At 42.0% G+C, this 27,389-nt stretch overlaps 1 protein-coding gene across 2 annotated transcripts in view; it reads left to right on the forward strand.

Moving 5' to 3' along the window:
* The first annotated feature begins 816 nt into the window (after positions 1 to 816).
* Positions 817 to 27,389, forward strand: part of LOC130177559 (FERM, ARHGEF and pleckstrin domain-containing protein 1) — a 51,411-nt gene continuing 24,838 nt past the window's right edge. Inside the window, exons 1-2 of one of the 2 annotated variants that reach the window (XM_056389420.1) lie at positions 817 to 1,090; positions 4,750 to 4,956. In XM_056389420.1, coding sequence (XP_056245395.1) covers positions 4,777 to 4,956 — 180 coding nt within the window. In that variant the 5' untranslated portion in view covers positions 817 to 1,090; positions 4,750 to 4,776. The remainder of the gene's footprint in view (positions 1,091 to 4,749; positions 4,957 to 27,389) is intronic. The other variant, XM_056389419.1, reaches the window with a different exon arrangement.

Consider the following 27,389-nt stretch of genomic DNA (forward strand, 5'->3'; position numbering starts at 1 on the left):
TTGTTTTGCACTAATAAAGCCCCTGTTCAAGGCTCTACAATCACTTCACATCCACATTAAAGACATAACATGTGATATGCTTTTATAGTTTTGAAGTACTTGTACTTTACTTGAGTATTTCCATTTTATTATGACCTACACTGCTATTCCACTACATTTCAGTGGGAAATATTTTACTTTTTACTAGATTAAAATGTTACATCAAAACATATGTCCAGCTTGTAAAATACAGCATATTGGTAAAGATTAAACCAGCTGTTCAGATGTTTATGAAGTTGTTAGATATTCAACTAAAGAGACATTCAAAGTCCTCAGATGGCTTCACAGGAACAGGTAGAATTACCCAGAATTTCACAAAAAAAAAGAAGAAGAAAAAAACTGAGAAGTTTGAAAATGGAAAATAAACTTGTGTGGCATAAGTTTTTTTTTTCTTTCTTTGCCCATTCATCATCTCAGGACTCTTCAGATTTATATTGTGTCCAACAAGCAGCTACTATAGTAAAATGCTGATTACACAATGCACCAGTACTAACAGTGAAGGGGGGCAAAACAAACATTTTTACCTTTGATACTTTAAGTAAATTTTATACATTAAGCGAATGTAGAATTCTAGATACAGGACCTTTACTTGTAATGGAGGGTTTTTACATTGTGGTATTGGTACTTTTAGGATCTGGCTACTTCCTCCACCACTGGTGATGTGTCGTCACGTTGCTTCAAGCTGTCAAAGTCAAAAAAGCTTATGTGACCAGAGATGTTCCAGTCGCCGCCGCTAGATGGTGCCGTTGCCCCACCGGGTCTCCGGTGCTGCTGAGAAGGTGGAGGTGCAGCACCTCCTTCATTGTCTGAGTAAAGGCACCGGGAGTAGATCCGCCGCTCGGTTCAATGTAATCCCGTCTCTCCCCGGCTCACCCGCTCAGTCGTCCGCCATGGCGACCGCAAAAAGCCTCCTCTCCGGTACGAGAAGCATCTAAAAACTCATCTGGGACTCTTATCTTTTCCTACTACCGCTGGACGTAGATGTAATATCTCCCTTCAGCTGGGACGTAGGCTACGTACGTGTGGATAAGCCCGCATTTCGAGAGAAGGGGTAAGAAATCGTGCGGCCAAGTCCTCTCTGGTTGTGTGCTCTTAAGGGAAGTGATTCAACTTGTTTGAGGAGATTAGGGTTAAGTCCCGGGAGTATCTTTGCCGTGTTGTTTTGTGATCCTGTGGATTTCGAGGGAGGGAAATAAGTATCACTCTGTGTGAAAATCTTCATTTGCAGCCAGTAAGTGTCATATCTGTCCTTCAGTGTGCGTTGCATTGAACAAGATATACCTTAGCTGTGTGGATGTGTGCAGACGCTGCAGTCCCTGATGTTTCATAGCTGTATAGTGCCTCATTCCTCTGTGTTTCATATGTAAATGATCAAAATGTCGCCAGGAAGTGTGCCTTTTTTAATATCTGCCACTTAGTTTCCATGGGCTGTCCGGGTGAGTCCAGGCTGTGCATTTATGTCACATCTACTGTACTGTCTTGATAATGTCCTGAGGATTACAGCAGCCTGCTCTATTAACCTACATTACATTAACGGTGTGAACACACTAGCAGACCGTGTGAGGTGAGTCTACATGGAGGGAAAGACCTCACTCAGTGCTGGGTTTCACCATTTGCTGCACTAATTTCTCAGTCATCATTCAGGCGGTTTTTCCAGAGGCTTTTAAATGGCAGCCCAGCTCTAGTTACAACACGCATGTATCCTGTTGGCTGTCATTCTTCTCACTAAATTAACACATGTCACGTTGCCAGTAATACAGTGGGAACAATATTGATTCATGCAATGCCAGCCACACCCAGGTATCAGTGTCTGTGTTGCAGAACACAGAGGAAATTGAGCTCTTTTTTTTTGGTTTTGTATTGGAGCTTCCTTCAGGTAGACAGCTGGCTTTATCAGCCTCGGCCTCTGGCCATTCAGCTGTCACTAAAGGATTCCAGCTGTGCAGTCTTGGACCGCATTGAGGGGCCCCTGTGTGCTCCTGCACACAGAGGAGCCACTGTTACAACCCCAGAGACTCTAAGCCAGCAGTCACAGCTCCATGTTACACTCTTGTGGGGAATTTCAAACAAACAAGTTCAAAGGCGGGGGGGGGGGGGGGGGTTTACCCTGAGAAACACTCAGGGGTCTGTAAATGTCCCTCTGGCATTGTATACTGGGCGACTGTGCTTTATGTCACACCGTGGCTCTGGGAACAAGGTGGCAGCTGTACAACTGGTACCTTATTTGTGCATTTGTTTGGACCTGAGGTACCTATTGAGAGGAACACACAGACCTAGACTCATGACTGGTTGATTCATGATCTCTGGTGCAGGGGAGGGGAAGTGTGGGCTGAAATAATCACTGTCTACTCTTTCACTGGCCTCTGCTTCACTGGTGTTTTGTTTGAAGAGTGTCCTGTTACGTGGCATGCATGTGCAGGTCATATAAGACACGAATTTACAGACTTGAGATGAGACACTTACCAATAATCATGGCAAGGTCCACTGAGTGATGACTGTGTGTGAGGATCAAATGTCATAAAAGACTGGGCTTGAATCGAAAAAATATGCCTCTTTCCATTCACGCCCCCAGTGACAGCATTAGGTCTGTTTTCCATCAACCCGAGGGAGTGTTAGTCTGCACTTTAGCTGGAAAACTCCAACATCTCCCACCCACTGCTCTGTGATGACAGTGCACAGACAGGTGCAAATGATGAAAACATACTTTCTAAACTCAGTGGCTTTATGGTTGAGGTTTTAACAACACATTAGTACATTTGTATCTGCTTGTTGAATCCCTTTTAACGTCTGAAGTTATGGATAAATTCACAAAATTTCAAAGATTGACCGTCACATATTTAAAACTAAGATAGATTACCTATTTCCTCATAAGTTAAATTACAAATTGCTCTTTAGTAAGAAGCAGAAATGCAACCATGCACTGAAACACAGCCCTACATAGTAGTGCTGAAACTAGTTGGCAAAAGTTTTAACGATTGCGATTGTTTCAAATTGTTCATCGTGAAAAAATGCCAAACATTTACCCTTTGCAGTTTTTTGCAAGAATAATTGTTAAATGAATCTATAATGACAATTAGTTGGAGCTCTTCTCGTCAGCCACGTGACATCTTACTTTAATCTATTCCAGTCTGAAGTCTTTGACTGGAAACTTTTCACCGTGCCTCTCCTAAGCATCATCAGACACAATTTGGTGTATCTGCTGTCCTTGGCCTATTTTCTCCATGCACTCTGCTGGATTGCATTATCCGCTCCTTTAAAATACCTTATTCAGCTTTCAGCTTAAACTTGGCAGCAGTCATTCACCTCTGCGGTGGCTGAACAACTGCCCACTGGCTTCAGTAGTCTGATGAACCACTTGGTGAGGTCTCAGGATGACATCAGCCTGCTGGAATGTGTAATGAAGAGAGAATTAAGCAGGGCAGCAGTGCCTAGAGGGATCTGGCTGTGAATACATGGGGAGGGGGGTGGAGAATGACCTGCTCGTGTGTCAACCCACAATGAGTGACTCCACGACTTTGTGCAAACACAGTGCTCCCTCCACCTGGGACGAATGCAGACTGAGTGACACTGCAGATTATTCCAGATTCTGCACCTCAGCATATATCTGAATATAAAATGGTGCCCTCTATAGCTGCATTTTTTTTTTTAATCAGATGTACCCCCACAGTCCTTTCATATGAATGTATTGACAATGCTGTTTATTTCAAGCATTATCCATGACTTTAAGATAACTATTTCAGTGGTTAAACGGCTATTTAGAACCATTTTTAAAATGATTACTTTTACCTAGGGTATATCAAGAGTTTATCCAGCCAACTATTTTACTTTTAGCTAATTATTTCACCATGTAGCTATCCATTTAGTTAACTATTGTTGTTCAATTGTACATTTAAACTAATTATCCATTATATATAGCTAACTATTTAAACTTTTATCCATTACTTTTACCTATCCATTTATCTCTTTATCCTTGAGATCTGTGAAAACCTAATATATATATATATATATATATATATATATATATATATATATATATATATATATATAAAATATATACATATATGTGTGTATATATATATGTATATATATATATATATAAAATATATACATATATATATATAATATATATATATAAAATATATACATATATGTGTGTATATATATATGTGTATATATATATATATATATATATATATATATATATATATATATATACACATATATGTGTGTATATATATATACACACGTGTGTTTGTGTCTATGTGTCTGTGTGTCTTTGGCCCTAACGCCTTACTTTTACGACTTCCTGAAACAATTGTCATTGTATTGACTCTTTGATTTTACGCTCCGGCCTCGTGACTCATTTGTCAAATCAAATTAAGCCTGCCTGATTTGTGCTTTGAAATCAAGAACATGCTTGGATCTTTTTTTACAGTAATTGGTTCTCCCACAGGCAGCAATTATCAGCCATTAGCTGCGAGTGCAAATACTGCATTCACAATTACTCTGTTAGTGTGACACAGAAGGTTGTGCAGCCTGTCCTCTAGGCCCAGATGCATTCATTGTATTTCACCTACTGCACCACTAGTGCTCTGTAAGAGGAGGCTTATTATAGCTGGTATCCTTTTTTACAACTCTTCAACTGCATTATTTTGTGTGCGTGCGTGCGTTCATGTTTTTGTATCTCTGACTTTTCTGTCTTCTCTGCAGGCTGGGCAGTGAGCAGTGCAGTGCACCATGGCAGAGCCAGACCCAGAACCAATGGCCTCTGGAGCAGGGCAGCGTCTTGGAGCCCCGGAGACTCTTGGCATCAGTACGTTGGACCCCGGGCACAGACCTCCGGCCATGCCTCCTGGACGACAAGTTACCATCAGGGTCCGTATGCTGGATGACTCAGAGGAGCTCTTTGACATCTCGGTAAGTTGTTATTGTTATCTTGCCCAGGCCTGTTTCTTGGTTGGAATACTAATGCCAGAGTGTGACTCTTCATTATTGCACAATAGCCAAGAAGCACTTCCCATTTTCGTCATAGCAGCAGCAGTCTGGTAACAGGTTGGCATGGCAACTGCATGATGTTGAATGCATGGATGAAACTGGAGGGATCTTTTTCATAATGCCAGCGTTCTTCCGCTATATTGAGATGGTATTTTCTCATCATTGCAGCCAAATATCCCAAACCATCTGAAACCTGTTCTTCTGCTGTCATCTATTGCAAAACAGTTTTTGACAGGCTCTCAGATTTTCTTTGGAAAAAACATATTTCCATGTTGGCACACTGGAGTGCTGGTGGCGTGTGAGAAATATTGGTGCTTTCCTAGATAATGAGGGGAAAGCAGGCGAGTACTCAAGACTCACAAAATTACTTATTTTATGTTTGTGAATGAGACGGGCTGCCATTCCATTCATAATTTCAGGATTTAGAGGATTAACTTTCTCATCACAGAGATCTAAATTTAGACACTGTGGTCTAATCCATCTGCACAGATTATGTAAAAATAGAGCTAAAATTAGTCACTGTTTGTTAAATACCTATTATTATATGTTCATAATACTTGTAATGCAAAGATCTAGACACTGATTACTGGGACAAATCACTGTGCTTTTAAAAGAAAACCCAAACAACTGAATATTGGTGACCAGTTTTTAAATATTTATGATTCCATAGTAGCCGGTGGGCTTGGGGATAATTCCATATGTCCCTTATATACAGAGATCCCCGCTATATTGCCATTAAGAAGACCCTTCGTTATGCCGCCTTTTCTTGTTTACACCGAACCAAACCAAAGGCTTATATAAAGGAACATCATTCCCACCTTGAATAGGCTGTGTAAAAGGGGTTATTTACATGGTAGGTAAGTCAAGAAAATAATGAGAGGTGGACAAACACATTGCTGGTTTTGGTCTTTTCTGTGGAAATTGTTCACAGTTAGAAAATATATAAAATAACACCAGCCTTATTCTTTATGGTGATGAGAAGATGATAAGATACACCGCACACTTTCTCCCAGCATTCCTCTGAAATTGTGGTGCTTTGGAAAGGTGTCTTCAGATCTTGATTTAATGGCAGAAACATAGGGTGGAGCAAGTGAAAAGACTGTTATTTGTCTCAGAATAGAAAAGCTAGCCATATTCTGTGACCACAATCTTTCCTGCCTGGAAGAGAGGAGCTGCTGAGATTTACTGACAGTTAGTGAGTGTGCAGTGCAGGAGAGATGTGTCCTTCTGGGCTGTTTCCCAAGGCAGTATGGGTAAACGTTGTTCCTAAAGCTAGCGGCGGAGCTTTCTAGTGGTATCATGTGTTGCACTAAATACTTACAGGCCCACTAGATTCTCACATTGAGATCCCACTTGAGTGCCCTCATTTAACCCACATTATTTATTTATTTGTATACTTTGAGTTAGGTGAGCAATTAAAGCCTAATTTGTGTTTCGTTTAACAAGACAAAATTCTTGGGAATGTGAAACTCACTCAGTACACTGTTTTTAAGACAACAAGCTACACCTGCCTCATAGCTTTGTGTTTTCTAAGGTTAGAAAAACCAAATTGCAGATGCCCACAGCTGATACGAGGCAGAGCAAGTGAGGAAGGGATTTTATTCAGCCTGCTTCAGGGTAATCTGTGGAAACCTGCAATGAAGCTCGGCTCTCTAAGGAGACATCAACCTCAAGGTTTTGTTAGTATACAGTATAAAGCTTTAGTGTCCCAAGGAGTGTTGAAGGGAGACTGTGTCACCCTCCAGAGAGTGGCACTTTGTAATTTCTCTTTGTAAAGTCTGTCTATCTTCTTCTTCTTGTTACCACTTGCTGTCAGTTTGATGCACATACAGAGATTACAAAACAGCGGCTCTGTCACTGGGATAAAACGGCCCTATAGTGAGATTTTTTTTGGGCTGCATTTTTAAACTAATGCTGCACAAGAAGAATCATGCACATATGATCCTGACTCTCATGCATAGTTGGCCTTGTTGTGGACCTAACAGAGCTGTGATGGTATGGAGCTGTAGTGATGATGAGCTACATAAACCTTGTGTCACTGCAGCAGGCAGGCGAGATGCTGTTCAGGAGAGGGTAACAAAAGGCCCCCGCTGACAGAAAGCTTTATTCATGCTCAATTTAACACACATTACATCCTCTATCTCAAGCCAGCACTTGAGATAAAAATCTCAGTGGGCTTGATATTGTTTTTGCCCAGAGGTGTCCAAAGAGTACATTTCCTCATTCATCGGTTCACATTCAGGAAAGAACTGTTATCCTAAAAAAAAAAAAAAAAAAAAAAAAAATGTTGCAAAACAGGAAACATGCTCAAGTTTTTTCACATTTAGTCCAGTGTTACAGTTGTTTTTTTTCTCATATTATTTGTAAATTCAATTTACTGGCTTTAAGCTGCTAAAGACAGAATGGACCTATGAAACCCCAGGTGTATCCAGCTGATGAAGACCTGTCCCCCTTTAAAAGGCATGGATACCTCACAAGAAGTTGACTTGGCACAGGTGTTTGGATGTTAGGAGTAATGCTTAAATTTAGCAGTAACAAATTTTTGCTTCACTGAGTTCTATCCCCCCAAAATCCTCAATTTTTTTTTTTTTTGGCCCAGCTGAGAGAGAAGACACAAAAAAAACATACGTCAAGTTGGCTCAGATCCTGCTGATATTAATCTTTCCCCCTGCAGCAGCGAGGTGAGATAACTGCATGGTCTACAAAACACAACTGTCAAGCAATTATCTAGTCCTTCATTCAGCAACAGGAACATACAGCATTGTTTGAGAAATAGCAGTTAATCTCAAATGATTTTATAGTCAAAGTGACCCGAGGCAGGATATTCATTGTGTCTCTTTAAGAAAACAGAAAATGTCTAACCTCACCCTGTCACTGATACTGAAGGCTTCAGCTCTGTTCCTCTGGTTCAGAGGGGTAGGTTTCCACCTCAGCGGGCAGAGTATCAGATGGTCGAGAAACAAAAAGGGGCCATCGAGCCATCTCGTGGGTCACATACCATGCTGTGGCCTACTTAGCACGCTGGCTGTGAACACACTTGTGTTGATGCTGATGATGTTTGGCTCCACAAACATGGACAGCAGTCGCTGGCATTGATTTTAAAAAGCACGCTTGAGCCAAAAATATCAGTCCGGTTGCACCTTTTCATTGCTGGTTTTTGTGGAATTATTTTTCAAATTGAAATTGGAGGCTTGCTTCTGCCCATTTTGCTCGTGCAGGGTTCAGTAGAGCAGGGAATCCAGACTGTAGCCCTCCGTCTGTCTTGTACTCCTCAGGCTAACATTCAGCGACACTGTCTGTGCTGATGTTTTGATGCTTATGTTTGCTGATGGCTGGTGGAAGCTCTGCAGAAGTTGTCTGTGAGGAGTGTGATTGTAGCATGGATTTAAGGGTTAGAAAGAGGGGGATGGGATGATGGCGGCAAAGCGGAGGGAGGAGAGTCATGCTCATTCCTGTGAATGAAGGCAACAGTCAGGCTCCATTAGTTAAACCTTACTGGTAGAATACTAACGAATACAACTGAACATGCAAAGTTCCACTTCCCATTCAGCACTGACCGTAGCAACACAGGGATTTACGATTAGAGATTCAGACACATACTGTCTCCCTCACTTTACACTACTACTTCTGTTCTTCCTCTCTAACTATAATGAGCCTCAGAGGACTGCAGTCTGTCCTCTCCAGCCATCACTTTATCCATTACAGTCATGGCACAGCCGCTGTAAAAGGCTACTGTGCAGAGAAAAAACCCTGAATTCATTAATTACAAACTCCTTCATCTCTTGGCATTTTCATTTGCTTTCCATATGAGATGTTCAGCCAGCACAGTCTCATTAGACTACAATTTATTAATTTTGCTTTCCTAATTACCAGTAAAGTCAACATCAGATTAATAGGCAGGCACAAGTAAAACATATTTTTAGCTGCACTTGGTGGGTGCACCACTTTAGTCCAAAATAGAATATCTCAACAACTATAGTAATAGATTGTGGGAGGATGAATCTCGATCATTTTTGTGATTCCTTTACTTTTCTTCTAGTGCCACTGTGAAGTTAACTTATATGTATTTTTGGTAAAATGTCCCAATGACTGTTGGGTGTATTACCATAGAATTTTGTATAAACATTTATGGTTGTCTTAATTAATCCAAGTAACTTTGGTGATTTTCACTTACCCGGTGAAATATCTCGACTACATGGACTGGCATATCATTTGTATTGACATAACACAATTAATCCTAATGACATTAACCTCAGCTGTAATTATTTTTGCAAATGTTAGCATGCTAACACGCTAACCTAAGATGATGATCATTGTAAACATTATACCTACTGAACATCAGCCTGTTAGTATTGTCATTGTGAGCATGTTGGTGCTAGCATTTAGCTCAATGTCACAGAGCTGCCAACGTGGCTCTGGACTGTTTTGTTTTTTCCCTTTCACTGCAGAGCCACAAGACATTGTACACCATTAGCACCAGAACACAGAGAGAAATGTTCTTGTATTGTTTTCTGAACATAGCTTGTAGTAGGTGGGGAGCATCAAAGCTGCGTTTGGGGGGGGGGGGGGGGGTGTTGATACTCCAAGCATCAGCTTTTGATCAGCGAGTCCACATCACAAATCAGTGGATAAAGATAAACATGTTTGCGGAGGCCCCTCCTAGCAATGTTTGTACTCAGTTGATGTTGCCCTGTTATAATCTTTCATTTTAACATATAATACTCTGATCGTTCTGCAGATACAGGAAAACACTACAGCCAATCTTTGTCTATTGGAGTTTCTTAAATGCATATGCAATGTAAAGCCCTCTCCTTATCCTGGCATGAAGCATATCTGGGGTCAGCCCTCTGAGTCACAATGATATTAACTACAGATTTCATGTGACAGGGTGTAATTCATCTCTTAGCGAGAAGCTGACCATGCTGTCCGTGATCTCAATGCATCATTCCCATGGTTGGATCCATAGTTCATCGCTACCATCTCCAACATTAGTCACAGCAGATCAGATAGAGAGGCGTGCACAAAGAATCAGCCACTGACTGGATTTCTTTTTTTTTTTGCTCCCAGTGCTTGTAAGCAGCTATATTTAACCTAATTGTGGCCACACAAAATAGCCTCTGATGCTCAGGGAGATTTTTTTTTTTTGGTTTCCCCATTCCCATAACTAAAGCATGTTTTCAGAAACTGCACTGAGAAGCCAGGGCAGCAGGGACCACCCAGGCTAAAGGGGGCTATGTCACAAAAGGAGGGACCTGCATGCTTTAGAGCAAGCCTCTCACAGCAGTCCAGAGGACTTACCATCATCCCACCACTCGCCACTCTTTTTCCCATATGCTGTCAGCCCATTCATTGTGATGGGGGACAATTAGAGCAGCTCCAGTGTGCCTTGCTATCAGCTGAATGGCAATGAGGTCCTGACTTAACGAGTACAAACATGATGAAGGGGCTTCTTTCAGCCCTGTTGTTGTGGTTCTTGAATGATGGACTGACCAGCAGGGTTGAGGAGGAGCTGGGACGCTTCTGGTTTGTTGCCACCTGTGGATCAATTCTCAGATGCTCACAGAGAATCTGAGTATTAGAGGTGCATGAAAAGCTAAATTTTCAGCACAGATCTGAATACCACAAACTTAATTAGTTGGATTGGCTAATGCTGCGCGTACTGATCAGAGTGCTTATTAAATTTGACATTGATGCCAATGTCATTAGTATACAATACAATGAATTAACTACATGGATTTATGTGTCAATCATGTTTTCATACTTGAATTGTAAAGAATGTACACACCACATATATTTTTTTCTCACGGCAGAAGTGTCAGTCACGTTGATTTAAACCACTTAGCAACGCTACAGAGCTAAATGAACAGTCGATGAATTGATTGGTCGATTGACAGAAAATATATTGGCAACTCGTTTGAGTCACATTTCGAGCAAATATGGCAGCGCTTCTGTAGTGCAAGTCCTTTTCTTTTCATTTGATGATAATGTGAAGATTTGTGGATTTTTGGACTTGAGGGCCACACATAAAAGGAATTTAATGGCATCTTTGTCACTGTTTTGTGACATTTTATCGAAGCAATAATTTATTTTTGTTAATCAGTTAATAGAGAAAGAGACAAAGGCAGATTAGTTGCTAGTGAAAATACTCACTGCAGATATATAATGCTTGTAATGGTACATACTTTCCTATATCTGAACCTATTCTTAGATTTTTCTCGTCTTTTTTGTTTATTTAAATCGTGATGTTAGCTATTTCATGTTAGTTCATAATTAGTGTATACTTATGCAGCAGTTTGTGTGCTCTTAAGGTGGGAAATGGCTCCTGGGTGTTCATCGTATCCCTTGCTGAATTGTTTGCATTTTGTTTGTTTTTGCTGTAATTGGCCGTTATAGGAAGTATTACTCTTAAATTAACTGACTTAAGCACTTACTTGCAGCATTACAATCCATATCAGTATGCAGTCCTAGCTCACATGAATGTGAAGAAACTCTCACGGATTTCAACTTCTGCAACATTGGCTCTGCACGGCCAAACAGGTCGACATAATTGAAATTCAACACCCATATTATTTGTGCACATTACGGACCACCAGACGTTCTCGCTATCGCCTGTTTCTTGTTGTGTATTTTCAAATATGACATGTCGACTGTAAAGGAAGGCAGAGCACAGAGGAAGGGGGACCATTTAGTCTGGAGGAAGTGTGCTAAATCCTGTTAAACTCGGAGCTGTGGTGGGGACACGGTCTGGTTCCCCAGCCTCACAGCGCTTTAGGGGGAGAACTGACAGAGGTGGTGGTTGAGTGATTTGAGCACAGAGGATGATTTGGCACCAGTATTTCTTGATGAGCTGTCATTGGCCGAATATGAATACAAATGGAGTTTGATTGGCTGTTAGAGCATTTGGGAGGATGGGGCAGGAGCTGTGCAGCCCCGGAGCAACGAATCCAATTCTCTCCTACATTTTACACCATGTCAATGAGTTTTCTAAATCCATTACTGTCACTCCCCTTTCGCTAATATGAGTCATGCACGGGTAACAGAAAGATCTATTTAGATTAACTGTGCTGTGACTGCAGCACTCCTGTAATGCAGATGGTTGTTTTTAGCTTTACACACTGTGCTTCCGGTGTGTTAGAATGGATTTTAAAAGGAGCTATAGGTGCAAAGCGGTGGATGCAAGAAGATGGTGACCGTGGCAATCTTCCCTCACCCCTATAGAGTAAGCTTGTCGTTGCGAATGAAAGGATTGTTAGAGACAATGTACAAATAAATAGCGCCTCTCTGATTTTATACCCCATGTCACCCGAGAAAGTGTTTGCAGCCTGACTGGGGAGACAATCAAAGAAAAGGCCTTGATACAGCACAGAGGCTGGGAATTGCCAGCACTCAGGCATCTGATGTTTGTCACTGCTGTCTGCTCTGCTAACATATTACATTTGTTCACTTTTGGGAGCCTTAAAATAGAAACATTTCTTGTTTCTGTTCTTAAACTGTGATGTCCCAGAGGTATTACTTCAGCCCACTTTAATCTGTGGTTATTCTCTCTCAGAAAACACATGCAGCTACTTTATGTGGCCTCCTGCCATTGAAAGGAATTATGTGCCGTTTGTCATCCCTCCCTCTGCTGCTAGAAATCACTTTTCTGCCACGACTGCCACGACCTTTGAGCTGCTGCATACAGTAAACGCCCCCCCCCGGGGTGGGGGTTTGGATTCCTTGCATGATGCTCTTTTCTGTGAACTTACATCGCTATGAATTTCAACACCATACAAGTTCATCTTTGAAAGGCCAAATGGAATCACGCTGGTCTATGTGTGGGGTTGCCATGGCTACGCATAGACGAGGATGAGGAGCGTCTGAGCCGGTAGCTGTGCTGCAGAGTTCTGTCTTCGACTGATATCTGCCGTGGAGGAGTGGATGGGGGTGGGAGGGGGGTGGGGCGGGCGGGCGGGCGGGCGGGCGTCTCCATGCAGAGCATTAATGCGAGTGTGGCGTGCAAGCATGGGGATACGCTGCTGCACACCAATTATGGCTAACATATTCAGGAGACACAGGGTACGTGTGCAAGTTGCTTTTTTTGTATTCAAATCCCCTGACTCAAAATATGACTGACAATCTGTTTTTTTAAGGATTATTAGCTCTTATTGGTTTCGCTGCTGATTGACCCAGTTCCCCTGAAAGATGGCATTGTGGTAGGGGTGGGAAGGATTTGGGGTGGGGGTGATGAAGCTCAGTGTCACCATAAAAATGTAAATGGAAGATTTGTGTGCCACTGTAGAGCCAGCGCTGTGGTTTTGAAGGCTCACACATGCAGTACAAAGATGAAAGCCTTTCTCAGATTTTCCTCTGGTGAATGATACACATTGAAGCTGGAAAATATTAAAAGAGTTCAGTAATGTGACCATGCCATTCACGTGCCTTGCGTCATTCTTGCACTGACTAACTGTCCTCTGCCAGAAAATATTCTCATACTCTCCTCACATGAACTCTGAACCCTTGGTTGGCTTTTGTCTGAAATAGAAATCCTGCAGTGGGTTGTGACTAGAGGGGGGGTGTGTGTGGGGGGGTGGGGGGGGGGTGGTTTTGATTTCCCACGTACAGCCATCTTCCTCCCTCACATCCTGAAATGTAATTGGGTCGTGAAGCCACAGGAGAGGAGCAACAGTGGGAATTATCTGGTGGCTGATGGCTAAGAATACTAACATGACAGAGGATGCTGGAAACCACACGCTCTGATTTGAGACGTAAAGGATAAACACAATTTTCATCAAAGCACTTTACTGAATTGTCCACATCGGAAAAGAGCTCAAAAAAGAGATATAAAATATATTCACATAAGAGATTCAACACACCAGTGGGTATTCAACACATTTGATTTTGACCTTCAGTGTATTTGTTGTCAGAATAACATTGGCAGACTGCACGACATGCATCTGTGTCCAATCCCGAGACTTTAATATTGCATTTTGGAGGTCGAGAAAATTAGTTGGCAATTTAGCAGAAAAATCTAAATAGATAGCTAAAAGCAATGCATAAATCTTTGAAATGTTCTATCTCTGCTCATGTACACTTGACTAAACCTGATGAAAAGAGAAAATGAGATCATGCCTAAACATCAAAAACTCTGTCCCAGATTGTGAGGAGACTCCTGCTTCAGCGTGCTGAAAATAGATTTGCATCATGCATCTGGTGGGAATGTGTGTGGGGGTCTACTGCAGGAATATGAGCTATTGACAACTGCTAAACAACTGGTAAATACTCCCATTATATGTCACCTCTCCATTTTCCATAAAGAACAAGCAAACACTCCTGCTGTGAGCAGGTACAATTCATAGCCAGACAATCCTGCACAGAGAAACCCATTTGCCCTGTATCGTTCATGCTATTTCTTGGAAGGACAGACTGAAACGACACAGAGGTAATGATGAAAGCTGTTGCTAAACCTGTCAGGTGATGTTTGACAGCATTATGTTGCACTGGTTTCTATACTGTGCACAGGTGCTTTGGGAAAAGAGATGCCTTTATAATAAGTCTTGTTCCTATGGTAACCAAGATGAATGTCTCTTTGTGGAAGATGCTCATGTTTGTTTGGTTCAAACAGCAGTGAAGTCGATTCTATCTGCCTATGTGACTGGTAACCTGCGTCATTTACAAAGAAAGGACGAGGGGAATGCAAACACAACGTTTGTTCTCTCGGTAGGGCTTTGTGACAGATGCATGATGGCGGATCATCTGACTCTTCATGCCCATGCATTATTCCTCTGAACGATGCCCTTTGATGACAGTGTTCAGATCCTTTCATTAAGCTCTTGAGCTGTGGCGCTGAATTCCACTGACTGAGAAGCGGCAGGGTACAGGTAGACATCACAGTTCATGATGGGTGTGGCAGCAGTGCTGCTCTTAGCTAGCCTGCATTTTCTCTGTGATGTCCTCCTGGTCTCAAATAAAGGATGAAACCCTCATGGGAACCAGTTTGCCTCAGCTGCACTGCAGCTTCACAGCAGCACTGAACCTCTTCAATGAATTATGAATTTCTCATTGAGATTCAGAGGGCTAATTATCATGTCAGACCCGACTAGCAGTGTGATATCATGGGATTATCCTTATCCTGTGGTGCCTTATTTTACCCCAGGTTCTCTGGCTTCACCTTTCCTACTCTCATCTCCTCAAATGTTCTTATCAGTTACTGAACCACATATGCTGCTCTTTTTATTTTTCCCTCGTGTTATTTTCTGCCATGCCTCATCGGTAAATAAAACAGAAATCGCCGCATTTCACCCTGGTTATGTTTTCGGTCAGTGCTGTAGCTCTGCCCGCAGTGAAATCACTCCCATGATGCATTTGCTTGACATGTTGCATATCAGAATTCCTTTCAGATGTACCTGTGCAGCTGAGTCTGCCTCCCACTGCACCCTGGCAGTAATTGAATTTGGGGTCTCCTGGGTAGATAGAGGAGATGTGTGGGAGGGAAAGTCAGGATGAATGAAGCAGAGATTGAGGGAGGGACATCTGTGTCTGTGTGTGTGTGTGTGTGTGTGTGTGTGTGTGTGTGTGTGTGTTTGTGTGTGTGTGTGTGTGTGTGTGTGTAAGGGGAAAAAGAAAGAGGAAGAGAGTGAAATCTCAAACCAGTAGCCCCAGCTGCACACATGCCTGCTGGAAAGGTATTGACCTGACAACACTGCGTTCCCCACCGCCACTCATTATTAAAGAGGGAACTGTTGCATAAGCTACCGCAGAAAATGGGAATCCAGAAGAATCATCTGTCCTGCAGCAACACATCCAAACACGCATAGCTTTGCTCAGGTTCTCTCTGTTTTTTTTTGTTTTTGCTCTCTTAAGACAAGCTTTAGACCAGGCATCCAAACTGTTGAGCTTTTCTCTGCCTGTCCCTATTGATAAGTGATGCGCGGAAGTCAAGCACTAAAAGAATCAAAGCTCTGTCAGTGGGGGCCAGTGTGGGAATGCCCCTTAATAGATATCAAAGGATGTGTCCCAGGGGATGTCTGCTTTCACACAACCAGTGGGGGCTGTTCTGCTCTGGGCATTTCACATCTCTTGACTGTCTCAACGGCGGCAAATGACTGCTTCAGAGTATCCTGTCACTGCAGAGGCTCGCAGACCATTTCAAAGTCATAATGAATCCTTCCGGTTTTGTGTCCTTGTGAGCTGCAGAGGTTGAATAAGAAGGTCAACCATGTTAAATGCTGATTCATCCTCTTTAATGCTGCTGCTCACCTTTATGGTTAAAGATGATTATGTGTTGTTTTAATGCACAACATGATTCCTGCGTTAGGCTATTCAAGGTTGAATTTCTTTTAGGTCTGTGATTAGATTCATATCCTGCAGATATTTGCTCTCATGGAATTAGGGACTGATGGGCTAATCTTGTTTTTTAAGGTTTCTGCTGGCGACACAGGTCTTGTGGTTTTATTGTGACTCACTTGCTTTATTTCATTTAAGTCCATTACATAGTAATGTTGTCTGGGTGCTCATTCACATAAGCTCAGTTGACCTTCTTCAAACAGAGAGGCAGCATGGAAGCATTTAGCTTAATACGGATATATCTAGTTAGTGAAATTACACTTGAACTGTGATGTAAGTGAAGTGATTATACTGTGATGCCAAATGGGAACCATATGGTTTGAATAAAACCACTATTAGTAGTTGTCTTGTCAAAGTGTTAATTCTGAGTAAGCAATGGTATAACTGCTTGCAAAATCGTGACCCAGTTATTCTCTGTTATTCTGCTGTTTTGTTGATGATCATAAGCATTCTAGAGTGAGGAGAAGACGGAGAGGAGAGAGAGAGTACATGGAATAATTTGAATTCAATCCGGGATTATACTCTGGCTCTGTCAACCCAAGATTTACTAAACCAACATGTTGTGGTAAACATGAAAAGAGGGTGGGTGTAAAACACACAGCCAGTCACTAACATGACCAATAGATTTACAACAGTGTATTTACTCTGATGAGATATGAGACACAAAAGGTATAAGTTTAAGTCATTATGGCAGCAAAGGTTAGATATAAACACAACTAGTATCAAGAAAAGTAATAGAAATGACAAACTGCTGATTTACATTTACATGCTTGTGGGAAAGAAACGAGTTAACATTGTGCTGTGTCTTAAGGAAATTCTTTCCATTTCATTTAACCCACAAATGTTTGTTTTTTTCCATTTCCCTTCAAACTGGTTTATCACTACTGTCAGGCCCTATTAATATAATACACTATTTTTATATTGTCAGTGTCGTTGTGTACCAGAAGAAAAGGCATAATTGTTGAGAGAGAGAGAGAGAGAGAGAGAGAGAGAGAGAGAGAGAGAGAGAGAGAGAGAGAGAGAGAGAGAGAGAGAGAGAGAGAGAGAGAGAGAGAGAGAGAGAGGAGAGAGAGAGAGAGAGAGAGAGAGAGAGAGAGGAGAGAGAGAGAGAGAGAGAGAGAGAGAGAGAGAGAGAGAGAGAGAGAGAGAGAGAGAGACTTAACTTCTGTTATTTAATTCTGGTTATTTGCTAGAGAAAATAATGCAGATAGACATTGCAACAACACGCATGAATGTTGAAAGTGAGTTAATGATTACTGCGTGGTTACTTCGCGTTCCACCAACCGACGTCACTTAAAGGTGCAACCTGAATTTTTACATGCATGTTTGGTGGCTTGCATTCTTTTTCTTCTTCTTCTTCTTCACCGCCTTTGTTGGTGCATTGTTTTTTGATGTGTTACAGCCAAAAACTGTCAGTGGAACAGGTGAAACCAGTGGTAGGATGTGATATGCCCCACCTTTATGTCCCTGCATGCTCTTGTGCACATTCACAGTACATTACAAAGCAGGTGATCCACTTGTGTTGTTGTTTAGGGCGTGACAGAGAGTGATGAGGACAAATGCAGCAGACACACTGCACCAAGATCAAGGTTTCCCCAAAATAGTCTATAATTACAATTTAATATAATAATGAGATCTGATGTTCTTGTCTGCCGCTGCCTTTTTTTCAGTGTACGTCATTGCTTATTCGTTAGGTCTGTTCCTCTTGCACTGAAGTATATTTTGTTTTTAATGATGCACCCATTTTTTCACCTCAGTTTTAGCCAAGTCCGGAGGATCCTAGACGAATCATGTCACAAAGTGATCGGCTAGTTGAAAGCCTCCTTACACATTTTTGAACCATTCCACTGAAGTAAACCTCCTCCAGAGTTGGGTAGCCATGCTGCATACTGTTGGGTTACCATGGAGATCTTGCTCAGTTAAAAAGTGAGCCAGCATTGAAAGACTGAAAGCCTGGGTTGCACCCAGCATTGGCTGTCTAACCTCACTTGGTGAGACAAACCCCCCAGGCCTGCATTCAAACCCAAAACACTTGTGCTTTAAACCTCTTACTCGCAGATACACTCACGTTCACTTCTCATCTATTGTTTATGTGTTGTTGAATTAGTCAGAGTGGGTTGTTTCAGTCTCTGAGAGCCCTTAAACTCCAGCACTCTAAAGCATGAGTCCAGTGTTCCCATTTCCGTAGACGGATTTGTGTGCATGCGGGTGTGTGGTAATTCTTCACCAGTCGGCTTAAAGTTTCACTAACCTCACAGCGAATAGAAATGGTTTTGGGTGTGCTTGAGAAGCAGAGCAGGGTGTGGCATTTGCACCCTCTGTATTTTAGCTTCCAAAACCATGCTTATGGTCACAGTAATTACAACATTATTACGTAGAGAAATAGAGCAAGAACTCTGCCTGTAAAGGTAGAGCCCCCACTACACTACAGAATAATTAAAATGGCATCTATTTATGCAAAGATAATCGTTTACTATTACCTTAACCACATGCTTCCATTCAGTTCCAGATGATTCCTCTGTATTTTTTTTTTTTCCCCTCAGAGATTAGGAATCACAATTTTCTTTATGTTGCCATGGTTACTGGTCTTGCTCTGTCTTCCAGTGGAGAGGAATTGGTATTCTGTAGTCACAGAGGCCTAAATTCCTGCCGGACCCAGTGGCCTGCAGACGTGGAGCAGCAGCTGCCTTCACTGAGGCTGCGTCTGCCCTCACGTTTGATTGCTGGCTCGTGTTTGTGCCCGAGTTTCTCCAACGACGGCCGCAAACGTGAGATTTCACCTCAGCACCACATCCACATTTGTCACGCTTTGGAGAACGAATGCTAATGCTGCTGCCACAGGGTGGTTCACACCGAGCGCCGAGGGTTTAGACTGTGCTTCATTAAAATGGGCAGTGTAATGCTGCACTGAATATCATGTGTCAAAATGACTCGACACCTGGACAGAACCGTTCAGGTTGGTGCCTCCGAATTTTTCAGAATTTTAACCACATATTTCCCAATGCATCCTATCGCCAAGATTTTCTTTTTTTGATCAGTGTTGATCATGTCTGATATTTCATACTGCAATTAACCCAATCAGAGCAAAACCACCACAGCAATACATGCAGTGAAACATTATTTAGCCAATTAGCAGCATGGGCGTCGAAATGGCATTCTTTTGATTATGTAACAGAGGGAAAATTGCCGTGAAATTTTCAACATTCTCATTGTACACTTTGGACAGTCATGACCGAAGTGACTGACTTTTCATCTGGTGCCACCAGCAGGTCAAATCTTTTACATATCCAATGAAACATTTACCCTTATTTAATGATTGCACAGACATTCATGGTTCCCAGGTGCCAGTTAGCAAAGGCTAGCATGCTAACACACTAAACCAAGACGCTGAGCAATGTAAACATTATACCTGCTAATAAACAACAGCTTCATGATCAGCGGCACCACCTGGCTCAGAATCTGCCATGAACTATCTTAAAACCACACCTTCACTCAGGAGAGGGATCTTGGGACAGAAACACAAATCTGGCTTGATCAGGGTATCGGTTAAAAACCTCAATGTGTGTGTGTGTGTGTGTGTGTGTGTGTGTGTGTGTGTGTGCGTGTGCGTGTGCGTGTGCGTGTGCGTGCACGCGCGCGCGTGCGCGTGTGTGTGAAATGATTTAAAATCTGTTGCCTCATCCAACGTGCCGGGAGACACTGAGACGTTATTTTATAACATCAGTATGACCACGTAATTTAAATTCAACAGACATCTTACTATACACTGGTTGTAGCAGCGACATCATGTGTGCCTTTTCAAACCATGAGTGCTTTCTTGGCTGTTGACCTTAATCCTCATGCACAGGAAGCGCAGCCTTGTTCTGAGGCTCTTGTCTCTACATCTGCGTGCTCTAAGGTCAACTATATTCTGACAGGGAAATCCCAGCTGGCCGGCCAAGTGATAATTAGAGGTTCATTGTGAATACATTACAATGCTTAAATATGATGGGGGGAGGGTTTGGCCACTGGGCGTCCCTGGAGTTGGTGTTTTTGCAGCTATTGATTCAATAGTTTTTAAAACAAAGGATTCGCCATCGCTTGGTCTGATCTGTTCACCTTTTAACCTTTTACATGTTTCAATGTAATGGTTGATGCCACAGGTCACAGAGTGGATAGATACAGCTTAACAAAAATGTTACTAATTGTTACTGTATATCACTTTATATATATTTGTGTGTGTGCGTGTGCGTGTGTGCGTGCGTGTGTGTGCAGAAAGTTTGGGATGTCATGTCACAACAGCTTTTTTCAATACAGTGACTCAACTACATCACAAGGCAGAGGGCCCCTGGATTTGCTGCACAGAGGGCTAAGTAGTTTACGGCTAATCTCGAGGAGGCCAATTGATTGGCCTCACCAGTAAAGCAGCATGCGCAGCTGTCATTATTTATTACTGGTGAAGATTATGGGCGAGGGAACGTGCAGCAGGACAGTAGCAACAACACATCTCTCAAGAGACCTGCCTGCTGCAGCACCACCGGAAAGAATCTCTTCAACACCACACAAGCTCCCAAGTCTCATCTTCTTCACAGTATGTTCCACTCAAAAAAAAAAAAATCGGTGGTGGTCTGAAGTGAGGTGGTGAGGCAGAAAACTGCTCCTCCATCCTTTGATTCAGAGAGTGTTGATGTCACACTCTGTCTCCAGACACCATTGGGATCCCACAGTGTGAAATCATGAGCAGAGTGATGTTTGTCTGTCAGTGAAAGGCTTTTCTCTGGCACTGTGGCAGTTGAACACTGATACCATGTATTCATCTTCCCTGTACACATTATGTGTCCTGTGAGTTGAACTGTAGCTAATTTGAGGAATGATAATTTGAGATATTAATCAATAATCAAAATAGTCATTAGTTGAAGCATTAATTAACACAATTAAACTGCAGTTAAAGTTATTTCTATGATCTGTTGGTTGCAGATTTTCATTTAACAATAAACTAACCAGACAGAAACATTATTTTTAAGCAAAATATAGCTAAACGAATTCCTGACAAATCAAGGTACTTCTTCCGATTGAAGCAAAAATCATGTAAATATTAAATATTGCCATACCATATACTGTATGTTGACAGCCTTAGTTTGATTCGTTTCAATTCTTCAGTTGGTTGTAGCTGCTGCCTTTAGAGTAACTAATGTCTTTGGCTGTGAAATTTTGCCAAGCCAGGATCTACATATTAATTATGTTCTTAATAATTTTATGCACCATGTCTTAATGACGTCCCATATTATTACTTTGTTCCCTCTCTTGCGTTCTCTCTTGATCTCTCCAACACACACACATGCACATAAGCAGACATCACAGTGATTATGTAGATCAGTGTGTCTGCTCCAATATTAGAAGGCTGCTGTTTATACAAGCAGGGTGGCACATTTACTTATACTTAATTAACATACCTTGGATATTAATTTTTCCACAAGCATGTGTCCCATCTGTTTTGTACGTGATGAATTTGCGCGGGGGTTTTGAGGCGTGGTGAAGTATAGCTGGCCTGTCTCTGGTCTGCCTGAGCCAATACCCAGATCTCTAATTCAACAGCTGATGGCCTACCTGTTAAACACACTCTCACATTAATTTGAGATGTCTGATATTGTCTTACAGTCCCAGCGGTGTGTTCATACTTAAGATTGGGAAACTAAATATTGAAACAGTTTGTTTGGAGACATGCAACCATGCCATTACAGATGCATACAGTTCTGCTTACTGTCCCACAACTCATCTAAAATTTAGATCTGAGGGGAAGCGGTGCTCAGTGAGGATGTAAATGATCCCGGTGTGTAATGGCTTGGTTTACTGGGAATAGGTGCATGAGACTGGAAGGTAGCGACGCTCGGTTCGTGCTCGAGCTCAGTGGACTGTGACAGATCCTGGATTGGATGTGACTTTTCAGGGTTGCAGTTTTTACAGCTTGTGATGCAGAGGACTGGCTCCTGGTTTTTCAGTCCGTTTGCGAGTTGGAGTGGCATTCTCTCAGATGAACCTCCATGTTGCATTTGTTTACTCAAGATTTTTAATCCTTTGCACGCTGTGAATGTCCCAGAGCATCACGTCATCATAAAACTTCAGCCTGATATGCTGAAGTATAGTTCACTAGACAATCTCTTTTACTCAGCTCTCGGGTGTATTCTATAACAAGACCATCTGACCTGAAGGTCAAGCAAGGCATGTCTGCAGCCTACTGACCGTTTAATCAATCCGAATCATTAAGAATTACCTCCTTGACACAATTTTGCATTCAGATTTAATATGAAAGGCTTGTCTCTTCTCTTGGCCTGACCTTGTGGGAGTTGTCTCTCACAGTTACACTTAATTAATCTCTTAATTAACCTATTGATTGCCTGCACTTTCACAGTTACAGTGCTCTATAGTATTCACAGCTCCATGAGGGAGCTCACCCCCTCTTTAATTCTGCAGGTGGTGGAAGTTATCAGTGCACAAAAATCACTTGCAGATGAAGATCGTAATTACACCCGCCTGCTATTTTTATTTTCCCTTTGCTTAATTGCTACATAATCCAATAATGAATTTACTATCAGTTATTTACTCAATTAACTGATTGATCTTTTTGTCTATAAAATGTCAGAAAATAGTGGAAAATGTGCATTATTTCTCACAGCCCAGGGTGATGGGTTCAGATAGTTTGTTTAATTCATCAAGAGTCCTGTACTCAGAGACATGTAGATTGTGACATCATACATGGAAAAATAAACCATCAAATCTGCATGATTAAATCTGGAACCAGTGAATATTTGGCATTTTTGCTTGAAAATTCACTAAGTCGATCAGTCAAATTCATCAAAATGATCAAAAGATGATCAACAGAGTAAGTTATATAGATATCTGTGAGTATCTGTGAACATTACAACTTTAATATTATTTCATCACGAGAGTAGTTGTGTGGGGAGACTATATTTCTTTAATGGTGAATATTTGCTTTTGGAAGAAAATACTTTTTGTGTCATTTTATTCTTGAATATTTCTTGTGGTACTGGCGGTTTAAAATATATTATTCACTTCTTCAATCTGCCTTTATCTAGCTAAACTAAACACAAGAGTTTCTGCCTAAATGTGAAGTGACGCATCCTCCCCCTGAGTGACAGTAATCCTCGGCTCTGGGAATGGGTGCTAGTGGAGAATAACCAGCATGGGTCTGAAGCTCTCTGAAAGGGATTCAGGCAGATGAAGGAAAAGGAGGCCAATCTTTTTAGTAATTCCAGCTGCCTTAAAACCCTCACTTGCCCTCTGCTTATTTTAATGATACTCCAAGTTAGGCTCAGGCATGACAAAATTTTGTGATGTGTTGCATCAGTGTATTTTTTTAACATTACACAATGACTGAATATTTGCAAGCATAGCAAAGCATGTTGGTCCAGCCTCTGCTGCTGCTGCTTGTTCACTATCTGCTCTAACGATGCAACCCCACAACTATTAGATTCATCTTCTGATTTATGCTGCTCTGTATAACAGTAGGAGGCCGTTGCGCTATTGCGCAGTGCTCTCCACTGTTAAGTATTCAGCAGCACAACAGTCACAACAGGACACTTAATTATTCTTTATGCAAAATCAATATGTTTCTAGCAGCCCAGGCAGGCTCCTAGGAGGGCAGGGAGGCAAAGTGGGGGAAATCTTTCTACAAGAGGAGGAGGAGGAGGAGGAGGAGGAGGAGGAGGAGGAGGAGGAGGAGGAGGAAGAGGAGGAGGAGGGGGGGGTGGTGGCTGTTGAGGGTAGCTACCTTCATCTCTCTCTCAAGCGTCTGTTGAATCCAGGGGACATTATTTTCATGCTTGTCCTCTCAGGGCCTGGAGGCCGGCCTACTGTGACAGAATGACTCTTGACAGCTGTGGCAGCGCAATCATCACTTTTGCTTTTGTTGATATTTTTCATCTGCAGCTCAGAAGTTTTGAAGGAAAAACAAAAAAAATAAATAAATAAAAACAATCTTGAAATAATTTCATTACGTAGGGATTTCCTGTAAACGTTAGCACTGCCTTTGGATGTCTTTTCACTGGGGCTGTGTCAAACGTTTCATGTTTTAGTTAAGGTACAGTGATATTAAAGTTGTCCTAATTGTGCTGCAAACATATGCATGGTCACACATCCGTATGTGCTGCGAGGGTATGCAGGTAATTTGACAGGATTATCAGCACGTTTGCCAGCCTCCACTGTTCTCCCTTTGTCAGCTTCCCGCTGTAGTCGAGTCACCCTGGGAACCTCTGCAGCACATGACCTGAATCTCAATGAGCTTTAGCTGCTACTGACCTCTCTGTCCTACCTTTCCCTTACAGTGCACAATATATACCTGTTCATACACACACACACACACACACACACACACACACACACACACTTGTACCCACCACAGCACATGCAAAGATCCCCACATGTTCAGAGGTACTTGCTGTGCAATTGCTTTATTGCGACAGAAGCCATGTGAGTATGGGACAGACAGAGGTGTCCTCACATATGTTTTCAATAAGGATTGGGTGTGGGAATGTATCAGCCTGCTTCTGTAAGCAGTTCTGTAATCTCAGCCCAGCCCCGAGCTGTGTTATCGGAAGAGCCTTGGTTCACTTAAAAGTACCCAAAATCATTCCTGGGATTTTCCACTGCCACTGCTGCTTCACATGTGCTTTGTAGAAGTTGCATCTCCTGAAGAGTGTAGTTTTTTTTTTTTTTTTTTTGGCATCACTTAAAAAAATCAACACTTTTATATTGTCCTAAGCTTATTTGCTGTCTCAGGTGAGCTCCACAGATAGTTTGATACCCAAAAAGTGACATTTTCCCTTTGCTTTTTCTCCATTTGCTTCTTTCATCTTTGACCTCAATGGGCTTCCTCTGCTGTTGCTGAATTTCACCTCCCGCTGTGAGATGACTGCTGCATTATATAAAGTATAACAGAATCAGCAGGGGCCACTGGAAAAGCAAGGTCCAAGACACAAGGGAAAAAAAGTCGTTAAATCCCTTTCCAACAGTGGCTGAAACACTTGGCTCGAACGCCATCCTCCAGTGCACCACAACCAACCGGGCCCTTTGTTCTTTCTGCCTATCTGGAGCCTAAAGGCAATGCCAGTCTGTTTACCACACATGCCATCCCCCAACCCCCCCACACTCCCCCAGGAGAAGTTTGGTGAGCACTCCCTAGCCTGGCTTATTGCAAATGAACTGGACCGTACCAACAACTCCTGGAGGGGAACAGTTCAGGGTACACAAAGCTACTTTACACCTGACCTTTATGTGTTTTTTTTTTTTTTTTTTTTTTTTTTTATGCTGACAGGAGCTTACTAACAAGAGGTGGGGGGTTAGCAGGGGGGGTGGGGGTGGTTATTTGGTCTACCCTGAAGTGGAAACCCGAGCGGACATTTGTGCAGACATAGCTGTCATCTTTATTTAGCCTTCTACTGTCAGCCGGAGCATGCGGCGGGGGGGGGGGGTCAGTGTAGTGATGCAAGCGTGCTAGCGCTCGTACACATGTAAACAGTAGTAGTCTGCTATGAGCCTATGTTCGAACCGAATGAGCACAGACAGACCCCTGCGCGTCTGGCCTGGGACAGAGAGCGCGGGATCAGGATGCATCGCCTCACTGTGGAATTGGCTGCTCCAGTGTAAACTAGTTCCAGTGCTTTTATAGATAGAGGTCATAAAAAGGGAGATTGGTGACATTTTCTTGGCATTGTACATGATTAAAGAAATGTCAGCTGCTGAGTGTGATGGTTTCCCAAGGACTGTAACCTTTCTGCTGGGGGAGAGGCCTCATGAAAATCAAGCATCAGCTGCGTGTCATGGCGCAGAAGTCACAGCTTCTGCTTTGTTTGACTTGTAATTACATGCAACTGTGTAATTGTCCACATGCTGATAAATATAATCAGCTTATTGCAGTATCTCTGTTTATGCACAGTTGTTATGGGGGAACAAAATGTGAACATTTTTGTATAGTTTAAAGTCTAGATGAAAAGGGGAAATAAAAACACAGTCGTGCTGCAGGAGCATAAAAATAAATGTTTCAATAAGGTAGAATTTGTAAACCAACTTTTGCCTTTACAAATCTGTCTGTGATGTAGCGTTAGTGATCTAAATTAACTTAACAGCTAGCCATAAACGTGTTGTATTTCCTGTGACTACTCCATAATAAAAGTCTTATATTATTTTATATTCGTGATACTGCAAATATATAAATATTGCAATGCTTTCATCAGTGGGCCATAGGCTCAACCACCATTGTGTTACCTATTTCAGCAATGGACATTTATTTAAATGAAAATCTTTGAGATTGCTGCGTTAAGTTAGCTCTTTAAGCTAGGGATGGCAATAGCCCAACAACTGTGGGATGGATTTCCATGAAATGTAGTACAGGATTTAATGTTCCCCACAGGATGAATTACAATAACTTTGATGATCCCTTTCATAACACGTAATTTAGTGTCATCATCAGATCGATCAATTCATATATGTGCAATGATTTGAATTGGCCGTAATGACGTGACAATAATGTGACAATAATGCGAGGGGTTGTTCATAGTGATGAACCTACAGAGAGTTATCACCCCAGTATGCAGCCACTCAGTGAGTTTCAGCTCATTGTTTTGGTTTCCAGCTATTTTACTGTTTTGGTTCACTCTCACCTCTCGCATGGCGAGTGTTTCCAGTGACAAACCTTTTTAAAAAGCCACTATACACTATCTGGAGGCTGACAGACACAGTTAGCGACTAGCTGGTGAACATAGCGGATCATCCTGTAGCTATAGAACCAGATATTTCCCTCAGGAGCTGATAGAGACCAAAAACTGAGCTTAAAGAGAGTGAACATACTTGCTAATCATCCACATGTTAACAATGTCATTTTGAGCTCATTAGCACACTGACATTACGATTTATCTCAAAGCATTGCTTCACACATCCTCAAGCCTGGCTGTAGATCCTATGTATCGTGTTTGACAACATTTGGCAGTCATGTTTGGCAGCCGTTACCAGCTATCAATAAAGTGTGAGCTCATATGTGT

The sequence above is a fragment of the Seriola aureovittata genome, chromosome 11 (genome assembly GCF_021018895.1).
Source record: "Seriola aureovittata isolate HTS-2021-v1 ecotype China chromosome 11, ASM2101889v1, whole genome shotgun sequence".
NCBI lineage: Eukaryota > Metazoa > Chordata > Actinopteri > Carangiformes > Carangidae > Seriola > Seriola aureovittata.